A 22,512-nucleotide genomic window follows, 5' to 3' on the forward strand; every position below is an offset into this window, starting at 1 on the left:
AAAGAGAGCCTTGCCCGTTTTTTTTCGCCGTGTGTGCCTAGGGTCTAGATTCGGAGATTAAACTATTCGCGTCCCACTAATGATGAATGAAAAAAAGTCGTATAGACGGAAAGCTGAAGGGATAAGTATCAAATCGCCAGGAAATACTCCTGTTGTGGCCATCTGGAAATATACAGGCGCAGTGAGTTCGCGCCACGGTGCCAGTCGCGCTCCTTCCACGATCCTTCGTAGTCGTGCGTGGGAGTGAACCGCGTATTGTCGCGTGCCGACTGCTTAGGGTGCTCTGCCATGAGGGATATATAAGTCGTGTTTATCGCGTGACCTGTAGCTGTCAATACGTACGTTAAAGTTCGAACATTTCGTCGAGGTTATGTTGTGATCCGTGCTCTAGGACTACTGGATTTTTTCGGAGTGGCCCGTTTCATTAGACTGCGCCCCCGAAAAATTCGGGAAAAGTTTTGCGGAACAAGGTACAACTTTGTCAGTTTCGAATCGAATTTTTTTTCAGGTGCATCTGTTAAGTCAAGGGTTCAACTTGGAATCACTCCTAGGCTAAAAATAAACTTAATTCGAGGAATTTCAATGTTAAACGCATGAAATATTGAAACCATATTTATTAAGAGATTAACAGACAACACAGATCGTAGAATGCACTCCTGGGGTAGTTAGAGTGCCTCTTCATCATGACCCCCAAAAAGCTGTGATCATTTCCTCAAAATTTTACAGATAGAATTTTATTATGCCAAAATAAATTTGTTACCTACTGTCATAAAAAGTACAATTTTCACCAGTGGTGGAAATAATTGCAGAGAATTACATATAAGTACTCTCTGACGTCTCGGTTGACTTTTCATTTTATTCTCCGAAAGTTTCTGAAGAAAAGAGCAAAAAAACACAAAAATAAACTACTTCGCGTTTATTCAAATCCATAACCAAAGCTATCATCAATTATCTACATACTGAAGTCTCCCAGGAAAAAAATATTTCAGCCACATTAAAAAAAAACAGTACCTACTTGTAGCTAAAATAACGTTCTGGAGGTTGGTACAAAATTTGAGTGTCACCTGCCTAACGGTTTTTCTAATTATCAGAAATAAATTTCAGTTAATGAAAAAATTTTTCATATGGGTTAGGACCACTTAATTAAACAACTTTTTAACAAAACCGATGTTTCGTCCATATACTTCTTCAAGGCTGCAAGGTGAACAAATAAATTACAGACAAATACTTAAAAGAAATTCACACACGCAAGTTAAATGCTGTTCAGTGTTGTTCACATAACAATTCGGAGAACACCGTTAGAGGAATGTAAGATTAGTTAAACTGTCACAAACTAAAACCATGAATGAAACAACAAATTCATCAATAAAATCTTCAAGATACCACCACAACAAGAAACGACTAAGAATGACAGAATCAAGCATAAAAAACAACAAACAACAATACATCGGGTACAACGACAGCCGGCATCCACACAGAACTGTGAATCCTTAAACATCAAAATTACGAATTTTTGGACTTCTAAGTACATACTTACTGATTAACATTAAATTGAACTGCCTGGATATTCATCCTAGAATTTACATGATCATGTAGGTTGATATAAATCATCTCACTAATACATCTGTCATCAAAATTTTCCTCCCAATCCAACTTCAGTAAAATAAAAATTATTGTTGTTGTTTGTTGTTTTTCATGCTTGAGGATCGCATTTTTAGGATGAGATATAGCTTTTTCACCTCTAAAGTCACGTCCTGAAATAATTTAACGTTAAATCCTGTTTCTCTATCTTCTACAGAAGTTAATCCATGGTTTTCATCCAATAATATATCGCCAACTGCTCAGAAACAATGATACCTTGAATGAAGACAATACATAATAGGAAACAAGTAACTATGAACGAAATTCTGTGTTTCAAAATTATAAACAGATGTTGCTCTCGGTCTCTATATGCAATTTGATGGACAGCATATAGTCAAATTTCATAAACATGTGCCGGAAGTGCCTGAGGACATGTTAACGAAGCCTGATCAAATATCAAAACATCAGCAATCGTCTAACCCACCTTATCCTTCGACCTAACCTCTGGCACAGGCGTCACAACAGTGGCTGTTCCTCTGGATCTCTAGATCCGTACTAGTCATTCGATAACTCACCTTCGTTCGTGATTGATTCAATTAACTTCATTGGTGTAATAAATAATAATTTAAACACTACATGCAGACTCCGACGAAACCAAAAACAAAATCGATTTGCCTATATACTCGTTTCATTCCATGCACTATTATTTCCAGATCGAATGCTTTACTTACCTTCAACAAAATTAGTCATGTCAGAAATACTCAGGATTCTCTTTCAAAGAGATATTCTGAATTGAACAACATATATTCTGAATAAACCTTCATGTATATCAAACTTACACCACGCTGCAGTAGGTACATAAAAGTTGATTAAATCTGATATGAAACTACCATATCTATGACGAACTCAATGATAAATCAATTCGCAAAAGTATACTTCATTCACTTTTATTTTAGCAGTCGGTTGGCCATGGAAATTTGACACATTTCACTCTGTACAGTACGAAAATGTGGGGTTATGAAGCTTGTCAAAACATTTTTGGGTTTTAAATCAACGCTATGTTGCCCGTTCTACGTAAATGTTTCTGTTATTACGTACTTTATCACAATGTCGAATGACGAACATAATTGAAGTTTATACAAACTGATTGAAGGCATACCAAATCCAGTTATTTGCATGGAAAATACAAGAGATCAGTATAATATCATAATATGCACTAGCTTGAGGAGAGTTAATGTTGGCTATCTTCTTTGGCTTACATCATTTGTAGATTTCAAAAATATTAACCCGAAGATGAAATGCATATGATGCAGTGGTTGGGAATGGGTATCTCCCGAAGGAATTAACATATAATTACAAGAATGTTAAATTCTTCAACAAAAATCATCTTGCATCAATATAAGTAAAAGGAATTGAAGGAAGTTTCAAGTTAAGATGAACTTCACCTTTGAACAAAAATTTCACATGAATAAACAAGTAACAGGGCAACTTGCGCGTTTTTGTGGCTATTCATCTTAATACATTGATGTAATAATAATAATTAGGTATTTATTAGTACCTTAAGACATTTACATTGTATAGGACAAGTCAAATGAAAAATAGAAAAATCCATTTTAGGGAACTTATTCTCCGATGACATTTATCGAAAATCCTGTAGTAAACTTTTCCCATTAATTCACTCAAACATAAAATTCTCAAATGCCACCACTTTTTTGGGTCTCCCAATAGAAGGAAATTCTTTGTCATCCTCTTCATTCACAATTTTTCTGATTGTGGAAATATCCAGCTGAAATATAAGTCGTTTAGATTCAAATGAATCATTATATAAATTCTCTTACATTGAATATGTTCGCTACCGTCTGACGTATTGTGGATTTTAGAATATCAAGGTATAACTATTTGAATGAGCGGACCTGAATTCTAAATAGCACTTCCTGATACCCTGTCTCTTTTTTCAATCACTTTCGGCATTTTCGTAATAAAAATTGATATTAGTTGTGGCAACGGCGTTATGACATTAACGACATTTCATGAGTGCCAACCTAGCTTCGTTCTAGTTACAAAAAATTGAGAAAATTATTTCATGGCCAACCGACTGCTCAAATAAATTTGAATGAAGTATATGTACAAATGGAAGCACTAAAAAATGTGTGTGTGACATGTGTTCTCAAGTTATAAAAATACTTGCAGGAATAAAAAATAAATAGTTTATATATGATTATCTGTAAATAGGTTTCAGAATACTTTTCATCGTCAGTAACTGAAACGAAGGATAGATAGTTTATTGAAAACCATCGTTAATCTTCACGTTTGGCCTTCTGCTGATCCTTTTTGACATCACTGTATTCAGTGGCATAATTTTATTATTTTTATTCAATGGTCTATCAATTCCTTTTCTTTATAACAATTATGTTCGTGTCAGTTTGAAACTTCTGGACATAAGACTAGTATAGTTTCTTCGTGTAAAAGAAATTTTTTTCAGACTAACTAGCTAAATCTGTGACAGTTCACCAAAAGTACCCACCTGAAGATGCTACTGTGATAGCGAAACACGGGTCGTGATTTAACAACTCAGTTTGTGAAAATCGTATAATCTGTTTCAAGTTCGAAAGATATTCCTTATTCTTCTTGAATATAAAATCAGAGAAACCAAGAAAATCACTGAAGATCAATATGAAGTATTTTCAATATGCGGAAATGAAATAAATGAGTCGTTTAGTTTGTCATTTGTATAAGCGTAGTTTTTGGAAATAATGATCCAATATTCACGATTATTCACGAAAAACGAAAAACGAAAAACCTCAGCGAAATTCGTATCAAAAATCGATAATCTCGTGTTATTTTCAGGGATCAAATTAATCAAATTCTGGGCGATTTTCTATGTACCCTCTCGAACCTCAAACAAGGTTGGTTTCGTCGGTAAGGCAAACAGTCTCCTCGGAAATCGATATGGAAATAACGAGGAAAGCACGAATTTGTCCCCGCTGAATGGACCTTCAAAATTCAAAAATCTGGCGAAACTCTAATAAGAGACGAGACAAAAATAAACCGACCGCCCTTTCAGCGGACCCTATCGGTTCTCCAATCTCTCCTTTATTCTCCCGAGCAAATTTTCTCCCGAATACAAATTTCTTTTCCGATGTGCTTGCCGGTTTCAGATTCGCAGCGATGTTTACCCGTAGTTGGTATTTCTAATTACATGATTATAATGGAGCTTTTTCTCGTTCGTCAGGCTGGGCACGTACGCTTGTATTATGAATGGGAGGCAGGGAGGGCATTCATCGAATCCTAATTCCATTATTTTTTAAGGAGGTCGCAGCGGCGAGACCAAGAAGAAGAAAAGTTACGATAATTTATGACTCATAAGGCTCGTGTTCTCTGGAACTCCATCCGGATGTTTGTAAGCCAGGAATTTGATAGCTGCTGTTTCTTACCGAGGTACAGAATTTTATTTAACAGGGAATGTAGAAATTTATAAGTAATGAAAACATGATACCTGTATTCATGGGATGGTTCTTTACAAATACGAGGCTAGAGTCTTATCTTCAAATTAATTAGATGACCCAGAGAGGAAAGACGCAATATAAGAGAGAAAAACCTTATGAAAGTAGCTCCTTGATATAAGTTGTTTCGAAAAAACGATTTGAGAATATTTCATATTATTTCTTACAGGGTGTTTTCAAAGGTGAGGCTTTTTTTTTGACAGAAGGTAGAACTCATCAAAATAAGTCGTTTCGCCAAAAATTGTCTATATAAAATATCCAAGATGGCTGAGATACAACCCCTAGAAGTTCAACAAAATTTCATTGAATTTCATGTACTGGACTGTGGAGAGTTACTCCGGCATCGCAAAAACGGAACAAAACATAAACATATGACTGGACAATGAATGGTTCAGTATCAAGTTCATCGGATTAGTTACATCAGGTTACTTTAAGAGAGAATCATTATTGTTGTATCGTGCAATTTAGGGTGAAAAAAACATGTAGAAAATCGAGTCAGTTTCTTGAAAGTGCTTGTGTTAGTTATATTGAAAAAGTGCTATGATGTTTCCTCATTTCATCCCATTTTTACGACGATTGTTGAAATATTCGAACAAGAAGATTGTGATGCCCATTGTGAAAAAATTCGTGAATAATTTAGACGAATTTTATTGGTGAGATTTTGAAGTAATATTCTATTTTTTGCACTTGTGTCCTAAGTCTCTTCCGTCAGTTGGTATCGAAATGAGCCATTTCATAAAATCGTGTAAGTTACTAAAAAATAATGAGAACAATTCGGCAATCCTAAGTTTCCATTTTCATGAACACGTAAATATCGAACGAGCCAATATGTCGAATCAGGAGATAAGTTTTTTTCCACTGCTCTGCGATAATTTAGCTAACAAACGGTCTAAGGTCGTATAAGTATCTATTTCAGTAATCATTTACAATTTTTTTTTTCAACTTTGTAATTTTGAAAGTTTTCTATAGGTGATTTTTGGTGAAACGCTTCATTTTGACCAGTTCTACCTTCTGTTGAAAAAAATCCTCACCTTCAAATACACCCTGATAAAAGAAAAAGCCAAGCTTGAGATATGTAGTTGCGTCATAGCATACCAATTGAAAGAAGCTTTTAAATACTTCAAAAAAAAAAACCATAAACAGATAAAATGTGAATTGATTCATTCAATACAAACGTTGGATAACTGCTTATCTAGTGAGGAATATTTATATTCGATTTTTTTGTTGTTTTAAATTTGTAATGAATTTGAGTTCATTAAATAGTTTAAGCTATTTTCATCTCCCATCACAATTACCCTATTTTCACACACCTCTGAATTGAACGTTGCTGTTTTTTTTTGAATTGATCAAGTACCAAAGAGCTACAGAATTTAAAAATTAACAGATCTTTATTATGGAATGTTTTGAGATAATAATTCAAAGCCATTCTTTGAGACCCTTGCTTTCTTTGGAAATAATTCTCTTTTGATTAATTCTATTATAATATAACTTCATTTAAAATTGGTATTCTGATTGAAGGAATTTTCGAGATGGGCGAAACATTTCTTCTACAATATATTTGGATCTTTTTTGCGTATTTCTTGTATTCTTAATAAATTATAAATGTGAATATACAGGCTGCCGGAATTTGAAATCAACGAAACGGGGTCATAGGGACTGCCAATATATGCCATATACAGTTATCTAAACTCATTAATGACATACTGAGTGATTCTTCAATTTTGAAAAAAAATGTAATCTGCCCTATTGAATACTTGGCATCAGCAGATAGGTACAGGAAATGGTTATCACAAATCTGAGGTCAGGTTTGGAATCTATGGAAAATATTCTGCATCAGGAACTAGTTTGAAAAAGTTTCTGGTATCATAATAGGTATTCCGTAATAAATTTGTATGTTCACTTTATTGAAGAAAATTTCTGCTGATTTGATAGTATACAGTCCCTGGCCAGTTTATTAGGCGCACTGAGGATTTTTTTTATATTTACCGAGGAAAAAGCAGAATATTTCAATTTCATTTCCACAGTATGTCAGTTTTATCTACGACTCTCATTAAATTGTTCTATTCGGCATTTATTTTTGATGTTGTATTATAGTATTAGTACTTAAGTATGAATCGGTACTATGTCTTCCAATGGACGTCTTGCATTCTGCAGGTTCGGACGTTATTTCGATAATCCACATATGAAATCATTATCCTCGAATGCAACAAACCGAACAATTTTGCATTGACAGTATGAAGTTCTCATAGCTACACAGGGTGGCTCAGCAAAATATTAGAATTTCATGTTTAATCATCAATAAATCAATATTTTTTTATTGAATATGATATATTATATGTGAAAACCATTTACAGATGAAGTATATGTAACATATACATTCAATTTAATAATTCAATATTGAGATTTTGCATCGAATCAATGCGTCTAATAATATGGCCAGGGACTGTTGTTAGAAAAAATCCATGAATTCCCAAAAGTAAAAATACACTCTCAAAAAATTAATTGATGCTAGACGGTCATAAGATAACTTATCTGATGAAATTTTTCTGGGGATTTATTATGAAGAATGACAATAATTATGTCCACATTTCATCATTATTGAGGAAATTTTAAGTAGAAATTCGGAAAAACTCGTTATATCCATAGAAAAATTTCCTGCTCTCGATTTTGAATTTGCTCAAGGTAGGTAATTCTGAATTAAATTGCCCGAAATAAATCTGAAACTTTTAAATTTTTGTAAATATTGGAATTCAGTATTGAAACTATTGTAACGTTTTCTTCGCTTGATTAAAACGTCCAACTGATTAAAATTATTTATTTACACTTAATACACTTATAACTCACAAACTAACTATTTCACTACTATTTATTTCCACTCGTATTTATTTCCACTAGTCGCTTGCACTGTAACTATACTTGTACTTTTTCTACCTGCTCCTCCGCTGGGCTTATATAGGCGCCGGAAACATTCAGGTACCTTCGCGGTTATTCTAGAAGCTCTCGACCGCTCTGGTTCTCGAAAGGTCCGACCGCAAGGGCCGGACTGGTTACACTATGAAAAAAAAAATATTTGCCACTTTGGGTAAAATTGGGAGTTGAAATAAAAAAAAAATTCTCTACAATATTCAATTTTAAAAGCCAGACGCAGAATAATTTCGTTTGAAAAATTGTTTTTTCGTAATAACTTTTTATGCTCGACAGTTTTCCCGATATACAATATTTGTTTACCAGGTAAAAATCACTACGCAATTCACATAGTAGAAATTCTATTTTACATCTTAGAAAAAAGATGCCTTGTTATTTTCGAGCAATAAGCCGATCTCCACAAACTACTTTAGATAACGGTCCTTTCAGCACCTCCTCCGATTCGTCCATCTTCCGATTCAACAAGGCCCCCGTTAGGTTTATCCATCGTCAATCTTCCATTGTGCGTTTTTTGCTACCTAAAACCCCAATATGAACGGTCAATTTTATTCTGTCCTAGAAGTTCGGAGTTCTCGAGTGCCCCTCTTGAATCAGCCCCAGGTCCATTCGTCATAGCTGCTGCGGAGGAAATCGAACACAGATAGCTTACAAATTTCACCTCGGAAGGTCGATACGGGGTACTTTGTACTATTGAAACTTTCCCACGACTTCCTTTCGACCTCTTATCTGCTGCGGTCCTGGATTCAGAGGTCCTCGAATAGTTCCTCGAAGCGGTCTCAACCGCTCTCTTGTAATCTCCGATGTTGGTTGGTTCAACTTGTTTCTTCGCTATATAATTTTATCCGTTATGGGGTGGAGATGGGTTGGCGGGGTCGCCAAGAGATGGCGACTTATTGTGTGGAAGAGGAGTCACGGTGGCTTTAGCAGTTCATCTCAGGGTCACTTATACAGGGTGTATTTGAAGGTGAGGCTTTTTTTTTCAACTGAAGGTAGAACTGGTCGAAATGAAGCGTTTTACCAAAAATCACCTATAGATACAACAAAAATGACAAAGTTGAAAAAAAAATTGGAAATGATTATTGAAATAGGTCCTAGATCGTTTGTTAGCTGAATTATCGCAAAGCAGTGGAAAAAAATGACTAACCAAAATCGTAATAATGATCAGGAACAACCAACAAACCGTCAAGAACAACCAAATTTATTGAATGTAATTCCTTATGTTAATGGCCTTTCAGAAAAAATAAGAAGAATCGGTTCGAAATTCAACATACGAACTGTTTTTAAAACGCAAAATGATTTAAGATCTATATTAACGAAAACTAAACCTTTGAACGAAGAACAAAAATCAAAAAATTGTATTTACAACATACCCCGTATTTGTGGTAAAACTTATACAGGTGAAACGTCCAGACCTCTGGAAATAAGAAAACGCGAACATAAAAATAATATTAAAAATAGAGAAATTAATCGATCACAGATCGCAGATCATATTTGTTCTAATACGGAAGACCACATGATGGATTGAAACAACACTAAAATTTTAATGACGGAACTAGACCATTATAAACGAAAGATTAGAGAGTCTACGTGTATTCTATTAGATCAAGATAATAATTTGGCAAATTGTTCGGTAGGAATCATATTTGGATCAATTTACTGAGGAAGGAGCTGTCATCCGGTAATTTCAAAATTAAACAGTTTTTTCTAGTTAATTTGCTCCTGACAAATGAGTGCAAGAATTTACGCAGGAGCAAATCGTTGATTTCATTTTTAATTGATTTTGTTTCAGAGATTGGGAGTGAAAACCCTAAAAAGTTTATTAAGGAATGCAGATTCCTCCCAGAATAAATTTCAATCGATATCTTTCGTTTAGGATATTGACTCGTTCGATATTTACGTGGTAATGAAAATGGAAACTTAGGATTGCCGAATTGTTCTCATTATTTTTTGGTAACTTACACGATTTTATTAAATGGCTCATTTCGATACCAACTGACAGAAGAGACTTAGGACACAATTGTGAAAAATAGAATAATACTTCAAAATCTCACCAATAAAATTGGTCTAAATTATTCACGAATTTTTTCGCGATAGGCATCACAATCTTCTTGTTCGAACATTTCAACAACCGTCGTAAAAATGGGATGAAATGGGGAAAAATCATAGCACTTTTTTAACATAACTTACATAAGCAGTTTCAAGAAACTGCCTCGATTTTCAACATTTTTTGTTCACCCTAAATTGCACGATACAACAATTATGATTCTCTCAAAAGTGACCTGATGCATCTAATCCGATGAACTGAACCATTGATTGTCCAGCCAAATGTTTATGTTTTGTTTCGTTTTTGCGATGTCGTAGTCACCTTCCACAGTCCCATACTTGAAATTATGGATTTTCATTAAGTATTGTCCACATCACTTCCTAATATTAGTCAATTATGGTATAACTTATATTGGAGTAGGCATAATCTGTTTTATCCATTTCAAATGTAAAAATTCAATAACATGGTCACCATGTCATAAACGAGAGGAGAACATTCCAACTTCTATCTTTCATTATGCGTTCTAAATTCAAATGCATTAAACCTGTTTCGTTCCCCAAAGATAAGTGACAAGTGACAATTGACAAATAAGGGTACCATAGCTCTAAATCATCCATTGAGCGCATCCCGAACGGCTATTAATAGACCATAAATTCATAAATGAGCTAGAGGAAACGTAAATTATACATTTTTGTTATCTAACAATCTCTTCAGAGTGATCTCTTACAAATCATCTTTATCTGATCGGGATGCTCATGTAAATGAATGTCAGATGTGTCTCCCCATTCGCTTCATCATTTATGTCCATGCGCTACTAGAAAGGATTCTTTGATGGCTAGACGTTTCAGAGTATTTCGATCGGCTTTTAAAACGCGGGCTGATAACTTTTGAGAAATGTTATGAATCGTTGATTCTTACGTTGGAAAGTCTGTTTTGAAGAGGTGGTGAGTCTTCGTTTTTTATTGTTGGAATTCTTAACTTTTTTCCGATTCCCTCGACTATCAACTATGTTGTTCACATAGATCTTGTTGGTCTAGACCAGTTACATGCATAAAAAAATATTGCGTTACCATAGCAACGAACAATAACTCATCAGAAGTGTCAGTGTAAAGTTTGAGGTCAAAAAAGTAATCAAAAATTTCGCAATAAATTAAAAGAAAGTAGATGTCCACCGAAATTGTGAAAATCGAAAAATTGTAGTATCGAGTCATCATCCAGTACCTGTATTTAAAAGGGTTAAGAGGTTAGCTGATTCACGAAGATATGCTTAATACCATTGGTGATCAATATCCTTCGTATGCAACCGTAAAAAATTAGACTGCAAGCTTCAAAAGATTTTCCATTGAAGATGATGACCGATCCGGAAGGCCAGTTTCTGTGTCAGTCCCCGAAAATATCGATGCAGTTCATGACATGATTTTATCAGACCGTCGAATTGGACTAAAACGGATATCTGAAGCACTGAATATTTCATACGAACGCGTTCATCATATAGTTCACATAAATTTGGACATGAGAAAAATTGCTGCAAAATGGATCCCCAAATGTTTCAATGTTGAGCAAAAGCGTGCAAGAATAGAAGCATCGCGATGATCTGTGCTCGATTTGAAAACGATGTAGACTTCTTAAACCGAATTGTTACTATGAATGAGACTTGGGTCATGCCATGCAAAAAATTTGTGTTTGAATTAGTAGAACACCCCAGTTATTTACCATATTTGGCTCCATCCGACTATCATCCTCTTTCTTCAACTGAAAAAAAGTTTAAAAGGTCGTAAATTTTCTTCCAACGCGGAGGTAATAAAAGCTGTGGAGATCTGGTTTGCAAAGTAAGAAGAAACATTATTTATTATTATTCTAGAGGCGTTGCAGGTTCGCTGTAATAAATGTATCCAATTAATAGGAGAATATGTTGAGTAAAAAATATTTTGACATTGAAATTTTGTTTGGTTCTATAGTAGGCTAAGAATTTTTCAATATATCGTATGTATAAGAAATTCTATTTCCATTGGCGGTGCATCTGAAGTGGAATGGTATAAGTGTGTAGCGTTTGTTATATAGCCACCTTAGGTTAGTATCACAACAATCTTTGACTCGCTATTTAGTCACTATGTTATCTGCTTTGTTCACCTTTTCTCTCTACAACTACGTATAGAGGTATAGACTATCCGAATTCCAGCTCACTCGACAGAATTCAATTCCAGTGGAACGAGCAAATTAGCGGAGTTTCGAATAGCATTCTGCATATGAACAAAAGACGACGGGCTAAACATATTTAGACAACAGTTGCACTGCAATACCTACATAAAGCGGAACTAATTTACCTCGCCAAACTTCCCTGATTTTACGAGTGACTAATGAGAAACTCATGCCTCGTCAAAGGTGCTCCTTTGTTTTCATTTCTAATTGAAAGCTTTGAACCGCATCTTGCAAGTTCAGCGGGACGGACCTGTACCGCACGTCTGCAGAAGCAAACAAGTGAGGATCCTCCACATAAATAGCCCTTATCTAGGTGTGTAACAACTCGGATCTCTCGTTCAAGATCCAAGGTAACGTCATAAGTGATGCGGTCTCATTCTTCCCAGCCTGGATTTATATTTATAACTCGGGAGATTCTATCTGCGACGAGATGAAGGGAAACATCGGGGAGGTATTCTAGCGGGTAGGGTTAGGGGGTGATCTGAAACATCAATGGTTTTGAAGGATACCCGTTTGTACCTTGGCAAGAAACGCTGTCAAAAATGAGAGTTCTTTTAAGAAATATCTGTTCTTGATGTGGTAGCTAGAAAGGGGCTGAGCTGATTGAAAAAGTTTTCTCTTTGTTTTGATATACAGGTTGAAATACAATAGTCCTCATATTGAATGTGATCAGCGACATATTGATGGGATCGTTTTTAAGATAATCAAATTTTTTATTCAACCAGATTAAAGTCTTTTGGACTGCAAAGTTTATTATTGTCATTTTCTTTATTTTGACGTTACCCACTTGAGTTGGATTTGCGAACATAACTGATAACTGAGTGGACATAAAATATTTGTGAGAATATTTGAGAGTTGATTACTTGTCGAAAAATAAGGGGGTCTTTCATACAAGGTGAGTCTTTGACTTGTACAAATATTTTAAGAGTAGATTCTTGAGGTAAAAAAAAAACACTTTTTTCTTATACCATTTTTTCTGATTCGGTCTTGATAAAAAGCCATAACTGAGTTGAGTTTTCATGATGAGCTGTAACACCCCTGGAAAAACAATATTACCTTCAGAGTGACAATGGCGAAAAAAATTCTGACATCACGTCAATACTTTTTTTTCATTTTCCAATAAATATAAAACATTTGACATCCACATTAAAATGAGAATGTTACATGATAATTTTTAAAAGGATAAAAACAGGGTCTTCATGAATGATTGTAAAGAAGTTTGCGTCAATTTTGAAATTCTATGATATTTACTTTGTAACTACGGAGAGTAGAGAGAAGGAGAACGATCGCCGTACTAAAAATGTGTCTCCAAAAACATGGAAAATAGGAGTCGCTGCGATCGCTAGGTTGATCGATAAAGGTAGGGATTTAAGAGTCAATTTGAAATGATAAGCCTTCATTTTATGATTTTTCAAATACGTTTCTTCAAATCTATAATGAATATGAATTTTTTGAATTATATGCAATAAAATACAAATCACAAAGTAACTAGTTTTATTTAATCGTAACAAATGACGAAATCAATGAAATTCAAAAGAAATCACGGATCAAAGAATGATACCTATCTATCATTGAAAGACATATTTAATGCAGAAAGATATGTTAGTTGGTTTAATGTTATTTTCAAAATTATATACATTCGCAGAGTGGAACATATCAAGACAGCAAAAGGTAGCAATCTCAGATTTCTTACTTATTACAGTGGATTCTGTTTCCAATACTCGGCTGAGAACCGTTATAAACCATATATTATGTTAGGTCAACAAAATTCTTCAAGAATATCCACTTCTGAACCGTGTACTTTTATTGGTTAGATATTTTTTAATAAACTTTTTAGGGTTTTCACTCCCAATCTCTGAAACAAAATCAATTAAAAATGAAATCGACGATTTGCTCCTGCGTAAATTCTTGCACTAATTTGTCAGGAGCAAATTAATTAGAAAAAATTGTTGCCTGACAATGAACTGAAAATAAATAACGTTGAAATTATAATTTTAAGTGGTAACGTTTCGGAGTCTATATCAGACTCCTTCATCAGACGAAAAATCTATTTTCGAAAATCTTCTGAATTGTGACTTTTGTTTGACATTAATTGTCAATACATAGAAAGAGAGACTGCATAGAAACATTGATTCATTTAATTTTGAAAGTACCGGATGGCAGTTCCTTCTTCAGTACATTGATCCAAATATGATCTATTTCTACCGAACAATTTGCCAAATTATTATCTTGATCTAATAGAATACACGTAGACTCTTTAATCTTTCGTTTATAATGGTCTGGTTCCGTCGTTAAAATTTTAGTGTTGTTCCAATCCATCATGTGGTCTCCCTTATTCGAACAAATATGATCTGCGATCGATTAATTTCTCTATTTTTAATAATATTTTTATCTTCGCGTTTTCTTATTTCTAGAGGTCTGGACGTTTCACCTGTATAAGTTTCACCACAAATACAGGGTATGTTGTAAATACAATTTTTTGATTTTTGTTTTTCGTTCAAAGGTTTAGTTTTTGTAAATATAGATCTTAACTCATTTTTCGTTTTAAAAACAGTTCGTATGTTGAATTTCGAACCGATTCTTCTTATTTTTTCTGAAAGGCCATTAACATAAGGAATTACATTCAATAAATTTGGTTGTTCTTGACAGTTTGTTGGTTGTTCCTGATCATTATTACGATTTTGGTTAGTCATTTTTCTCTCTAAATTTAATATTGGTTTTTCAATAAAATATTCTGGGTATTGATTATCCTTAAGAAAATGTTTAATGAAGTCAACTTCATTATTTCTAATTTCGGGTGTAGATGAAATTAAATTAGCTCTATCATAAAGTGTTTGAATAATACCTCTTTTGACACTTACTTGGTGATGACAGATTAGATTTCGTTAATAATGAATCCATCATCTTTTTTAATCTTCATCGCAAAAGTGCTCTTGACACACAAATTGATTCCGAGTCGATTCTCGAGGTACGGTTTTTTTCCATTTTTTTCTCAAGAATGCACTCTGAAATTTTATCTCTTCTCCTTTTCTTTCCGATGCGCACGTATCTTACACTATCGCACGCTTCAACATTTCACCATGGTCATATGTTGTTCTCTTGTCAAAAATCGAAAATAATAATATTCTAATCATCTGTCATCAGGAAGAAAACTTCACCTAGTTTAAATCAAAATTTCGCCATCCTTAGATCGCCAGCGCGGCTATTGGCAACAACATGAACTATCTATTGGTACATATTTTAGGGGACAAATAATCTGTGGTCTGAAAGCAGCGATCGTTCTCCTTCTCTCTACTCTTCATATTTGGAACGTCTTAATAAGGAGCAGCACAGAGTAATTCAAAGCCCACAGCGATGTTCATAAAGATCCTGTTCTGTGAATTCACGTACTATGACACATCTTCATCAAAATCGATGGGCTCATTTTCAAGGATTTGTCATATTTGATTACAAAAGAGTAATTATTTTGGCACTTAATATATGCATTGGATGATTGTTTCGTAGAAGCTTTTTCACAGTTATATTCACATAACATTCTTCATTGAGTGAATATATTTATGCAAGGTATAATATAAACCATCATTAGTTCCAAATTGTCCATATCCACCAAGCCTTATTCTCATCGACCATAATCTGTGTCCAATCAGAACAATCATCATGCATTTTCGAAAGCACATTGTGTAGGGGCATTATCTATGGATAATGGAATAATAAATAATCATTACAGTTGTGACTAGCAGGAAATATGGGAAGTATCCCATAATAACTATTGTGTGCAATAATTTTTCTGTAAGTACAACATACTCGTACATGCTATGATTTGTTATTTCCAATGATAGATCTTCGGGACTGAAATAGACAAACATATTATATTATGCTGCCTGAATTTTTCACAGTTCTCTCTTTCTATACTTAGTCCAAAATTTTTCTTGATATGATGCGAATAGTCTACATTTGACACTTTTCTATCCTACTTGCCTCGTAAACTAATCCTTTAGAATAAATATAGAATTATAAATGTCTGGAAGATGTAATGTATCCCGAAGTTTAAATAGTTGCTAGGCGAAACTTCGAAGCGAATACCATGCATTCAGGCAGTTTTAGGGTAACTTCTGTAGACAGTTCGCGAAGACGTACAAAAAGGATACCGCCGGTGGTGCTTTTCAAAGCTTGTAGAATTTTTGTCGTTCTGAGAAACCAGCACTGAATTTATTCATTTCAACTGAAATCACTTCCGACAACGATGTTTTTTGATCAGACTGACCTGTGTTGTGCGACAAAGTTGATTTTCCGGTGAGAAGACGAAACACCCATTTAACCCTTGTCGTCATTTGTTTACACCTTTTATATATAACTTTTATGTATAATTTTAAACGCTTTTTCACAATTGCATATTATACTATAGGGCTATGAATGAATTGTCGTTGGGAAACTTGGAATCAAAGTCCGATATTTTGAACAATCTCTCCGTAGAAATATGCAAAAAGAATCAAAGAAGATTGTGAAAAAGCTCAAGGTACGCTTCACGCATAACTTAGCGTGAAACCTCCGGAGCAGTGCACATTTCCTAAAATTCAATTTATTTCGGAATTTGCTCAAGTGGCTCAAGACGTGGGGGAAAGCCTCAAATTTCCGGGCTACTCTCGAGCAATTTAAAAGAGTGAGAAAATTATGAAATTTCTCTCAGATGCTTTCATACCGGTAGCGGAGCAATTAAGAATTAAAAAGATGGGGGTGGGTCGTAGCTCTTTATTTTGTGAATTCTCAGAATTTTATTGTTCATTCATTCCCGCGGAGCTCCGAGGATTCAATCCTCTGTTTTCATATGCGGAATTTTAAGGACCTTGTAACAGTGGCTACGGTTGTGAAGGCTTTCTCATTTTTACTTCAAGTTGATGCAATTCGGTGGGATATTGAACCATTCTCAATTGGAATTCATGAATATGAATCAGAATAAAAATGGGAACTGTTGAATTTAGGTTCGATGATGTGCAGTGAATTCTTTATGTTGGCATTAGAATTTCTGGATCCCCAATAGTTCAGAATTATGTGATAAATTATTTTTTTTTGAAATTATCTGAATTGAGCTCAACTTATTCAGCGAAGTGAAAAGTCTCATTTTGATCCATTTTTTAGGATTAATATGATGTATTGGTTTTTGATGAAATCGAAAAACCAAGATATATTTCTTGCAAGAAAAGTGTAGACTTAAGTTTAACAAAAAATTCAAGTCATTCGCTAATGGTATGTGTTAGTGTTATTCTTTTTTTATCAATGAAATTTCTCCCTAAAATATTTTCAGATCTCTGCAACCTCTGGGTATACCGGAAACCTCCTATTCCAAAAGGGAAACCCGGTTTATCTTGGCATCTTTAGATTTGCTGACAGTTTCAACAGCCTTGTGTGAAAACTCAACGGTTTTTGAATCTTATGAAAAAAATCCTTTTTTTTGTTGTCAATATGCAGTATTAAAATAGTACCCCGTTACACCAACCTTTGCTAAAACTCATACATATGCTTTATTGTTTAATACCTAAAAATGTATTGCTGAAACGTAGAAAAGAGTAACATGAAATCGATTGAAATAATAAAAAATAGAGGTTGCAATTTGAAGATATTGAGTGTTGATTGATTCGATGATCTTGTCATAAACACGGTGCGAACAGTAAATAGTGTTAAAATAGAAAATGGTGAAGATTTTTTTGAAAATCAAGAGTGATATTCAGTTTTCAACATTTTTTTCAGCAGAATCCCAAAAGCCCTAAACCGTTGAGTTTTTCACCCGCAAGGTTGAAAATTGTCACCAAATCAGCAATCTAACGATAGAAAGATGTACAGGGTTGGCAAAATTCTATGGGATTGAATGACAGCTCTGTAAGTGTGGGAGCTAGAGAAAAATGTATAGCACATCGAATTTGAAAAGATTTATATTGGCCAAAACCGCATCCCTCTAAATTCTTTAGTTTTCAAGTTATAAATGAAAACTCATTTTTCGACTCTTAGTATTGGTGCCTCTGTTTCGTAAAGTTTCAGTGATATCGAAAAACAAATGTTACATTCTATAGACCATTTTTCATGTAGAATGCAGACAATGCAGTGACGTAGTAGATTTTTTTTCATTCCACCACTTTAGTAATATTGTAATAATTTTCATTTTTTAAATATACCTACACCCGAAGTTTTTTTCACATATTTTGTTCTCATTCAGAATATACAGGGTGTCTGTAAACAAATGCGTAGGACTTAGGGTGATGAGTCCTCGATGAAAATAAGCAGGGGTAGTTCCTATAAATTTTTTTCAAAATTGCCTCCCTTTCAAGGTACAGCCTGTGGAAGGCAATGACGAGTTGACAGTTTTTGATTTTTTTTTACGGGTTCTAAAAAACACTGAGTCATAAAACTGTACATCATATGAAGCACTAAGTAGATGTTACACAATTTTTTTTCTCATAACTTCATTATTAAGGGTTGAAAATAACAACCAATTATGATTGTTTTCGTAGGATAGATTTTAGAAAAATAAAATTCTCTTATGGTTTTCCATTCAATTCTGGAGAAAAAAAGATATTGTCTGTCTATGACAATAATAAATTAAAGGGATCGAAAAAAATTGTGTGAGTAATATATACTTGGTGCTTCATATTATGTATAGTTTTATGACTCAGTGTGTTTTAGAACCCGTAAAAAAAATTAAAAACTGTCAACTCGTCATCGCCTTCCAAAGGCTTTATCTTGAAAGGGAAGTCGATTTCGAAAAAAATTTATAGGAACTACCCCTGCTTATTTCCATCGAGGAATAATCTCCTTGAGTCTTTTTCATTTGTTCACACACACCCTGTATAATATACGTCGTATCTATAATTGTTCTTTCAGTAAAAATAAATCAAAAACTAGTTCTGTCAAGTTGGCAGACTTTGAAGATCACTTTCATTCCAATATAGATTGTATAACTTTCAGGAAGTTTTGTGATCCTGAATTCAAACGTATATTTTCTTTTTTCTATCAGCTCACTGGTGATTTCAGAACAGCCTTGATACACATGCTCCACGTATACGAGTATACTGAGGTTTCTCCGATCATTTTTCAAAACTTGAACGTAATGACTGTATCAACGTGATTCCTCGTCCGAAAATGATCCCTGCATTGCCTTAGATCTCATGAATTATGGAAAGAATATTCCGGTTAACTCCGATAATAAAGTTATCGGACTAGCGGCAGGGAGAACCATTAAAGCAAGGAATTTTCGACGAATCACGATAGAATTATGAATTCGCATTGATTTTACGACTTAGAACAAGATCCGAATGAAATATATTAGGGCTAATGTAAGGGGATGGACTTTTAGGGGAACCGAAGGGAGGAATTATGATTTTACGATGTGTTGGCTTTCAATCCGCCTTGTAAGGCTTTAACTGGGATTTTCTTTGATTTTCTGATTATATGCCTTCTCAAAAAAGACTCAAAAATTAATGAGAAGGCCTATTACTGTGATTGGAATGGAATGCACAATGAATGCGACTGATTTTCGAATCTGCCCAGTTGGTTGCTGATTTTTCCAGATTTTAAATGAAACATATAGTTAGAACAAGTTATTTCAGTACTTCCACATAACTTTGAGCCGCTATTATACTGGAGGTACCAACGAATTTCGAGATTTCAAGTAGGCTATGGAATTTTAAAGGTTGATGTTCTATGACTGAACGTTGTCTTTTCTTGAATTACGTCATCTTCATAAACTTACACAATCATGACATTAACCTTTATATTGTCATTTTGTCAGATCACAAGTATCCAATAAACAATATGAGGCGGTGTTGGAAACATCTTTCGTAAAAATGTTTTCATTATATTCTGAAAATCGTATCAAAACATGTCCATTTATAGTACCGAAATTGAGCCTCAGAGCAACGATTGCATCATGAACGTTACTAGTCTGGAAGTACCAGAAAAAGCAAAAATCAAGCAATTTGGGACGTCCTGTACAGAAATACTGAAAATTTGATTCAAGAACATGAAATGTAAGATTCATCTCGAATATTCACTGGTAGTTTTTGAAAAAAGTAAAGAGGGGCTTTGTGTTAATTTAGTACCTAGTGAATTTTTTGTCGTTTATGCCACAAATTTCTAGAAAGAATCAAATATTTAGTTTTTATGTTCTCTCGGGAAGGTTTTGAACGAAACAAGATACATTAAATGCAAGAAAAATTCAGGATTTCACCGAATCTTATGTGAAAGAAGAGAAATGAACAATTTTCAAAAAACTGAAATGCTGATAAGTGATTTAATACTTGGTATTTCCACTCCTTGCGTTAATTACAGCTCGGCAATGACAGTTCATACTCAAAATGAGCGATATTAAAATGTTCTGATCTAATCCTTCCCAGATTTTTCCGAGTTGGATTCCTAAGTCATTAAGAGTAGCTGGATGATTTTCTGAATTTCTCAGCCTTCTATTGAGGTTGTCCCAAACCTGCTCAATCGGATTGAGATCTGGACATCTTGCTGGCCATTCCATTCGAGACTCTTCAACCTCTTCAAGGTACTCCTGAACGATGCGCGCACGATGGGGGTCTGGCATTATCGTCCATAAAAATGAAATTTTCACCAATGTATGGGGCAAATGGCACTACATGCTCTTCAAGAATGTTCCTTATATACTTATCAGCATTCATAGCTCCATTATCAACGACCACTAGGTCTGTGCGAGCAGTCAAAGATATTCCACCCCATACCATAATCGATCCTCCCCCGAAACCAGTAGTATTCAGGAAATTGTACTGAGCATATCTTTCATGTGGACGTCTGTATACAAGGAAACGTCGATCACAATGGTAGAGGCAGAATCTAGACTCATCTGTGAAGAGAACTCTTTCCCAATCGGCCTATTACCAATGGATATGCTCTCTCGCAAAATCCAAACGCGCCCTTCGATGGGCTGGGGTAAGAGCTGGGCCTCTTGCGCGACACGAGGCCTCAAATCATATTCTCTGAGGCGATTTCTTATTGTCTGAGTGCTAATTTGCACCGCATGAGTTTGCTCAAGCTGAATTTGAAGGAGGCGAGCGGTTGCAAACCGTTGTCTCAACGAAGAAACTCTCAAGTAACGTTCTTGAATGGCAGTTGTTACCCGTGGTCTACCCTGTCCTGGTCTTCGGACATTCATACCTGTCTCCCTGAATCGCTGCAACATTCTGGACACACTTGTATGGGAAACTCCAAACCTTTCTGCAATTCTTGTGTATGTCCACCCTTCTTCTCGCAAAACTACCGCTTGGGCACATTCCTCCTGGGTCAAATTGCGTGTTTCGCGTTGCATAGCGATCGAGTGTAGAAAATGAAACGAAAGAAAAACTATTGATCACTAGAATTGATCGAGAACAACTGATTTTAGAATGGAACCAATACATTCAAAATCTGATAATATCATCTTTTTTTATTCCTGCTGGGAAAAAACATCTGTATTGAAGAAAACCGTTGAAAGTGGATAACATATGCATGCATAATTCTGATAAAAATAATTATCATTGAGAACACCTTCAGTTGTAGAATAAATTTGAGATTTCTAGAATGTGCGTTAATTTTTTTGCGCAGTGTATATTCCGAAATTCATTCCATTCGATAAAAAAGTTTGTGAGATAGAACTAAAAATAAATTTTTTTTATGGTTTTGAAACAGCCTGTATCTTTTGAACCGAGCTGATTCGGAAAAATGGTAGACAGACACACCCTGTATTGTCATTTGATATTTCTAAAATGTGGATCTATTCCGTTTAATACTGGAGATTTTTCTACCGTATGACACTAATATATTGCAAAAGTTTCCAGGACGAATGCCTGGGGATAGGTACGAAAAAAAAATGAAAACAAAAATATACTCCTCAGATCGGTAAATACTGAAAAACAGATGGGAAGTCAAACAGAAATCTCCCATCCCGTTCTCCGCGTTTTTTCCCATCAGGTATTTTATAGACGTAAATCCTCCCGGAAAGAACAAACACGTGCATGTCGTAAAAATCCAAATAGATTTTCGAGATCACTGAAAAATGTCAGATGCCGATGGAAAACCACAGTATTGACTCGGTCGTAATACTGACCATATTTTCCACGTTGGGATATGCTCGTTCCTCGTTCCGAACACCCCGAAGCAACCGAACACACACGCTCGTAAATACCCAGGGCAGATCCCCAATAATACAGCCTCAATTCAACAATAAACTTCATAAGGAATCCAAATGCCTCACGATGAAAAATCCCCGCGCCC

At 34.8% G+C, this 22,512-nt stretch overlaps 1 protein-coding gene across 4 annotated transcripts in view; it reads left to right on the forward strand.

The window, feature by feature from the left end:
- Positions 1 to 247: 247 nt before the first annotated feature.
- The window catches only part of LOC123316792 (discoidin domain-containing receptor 2-like), a 321,074-nt gene continuing 298,809 nt past the window's right edge, over positions 248 to 22,512 (forward strand). The window contains exon 1 of one of the 4 annotated variants that reach the window (XM_044903031.1): positions 248 to 470. Coding sequence is in view for 2 of the 4 variants with exons in the window: in XM_044903047.1 (XP_044758982.1) it covers positions 4,937 to 5,019 (83 nt within the window). In the remaining 2 variants the exon portion in view is untranslated. Of the gene's footprint in view, positions 471 to 4,858; positions 5,020 to 15,923; positions 16,042 to 22,512 lie in introns of those variants that run through there. The other 3 variants (XM_044903047.1, XM_044903023.1, XM_044903039.1) reach the window with 3 other exon arrangements.

The sequence above is a fragment of the Coccinella septempunctata genome, chromosome 1 (assembly GCF_907165205.1).
Source record: "Coccinella septempunctata chromosome 1, icCocSept1.1, whole genome shotgun sequence".
Taxonomy (NCBI): domain Eukaryota; kingdom Metazoa; phylum Arthropoda; class Insecta; order Coleoptera; family Coccinellidae; genus Coccinella; species Coccinella septempunctata.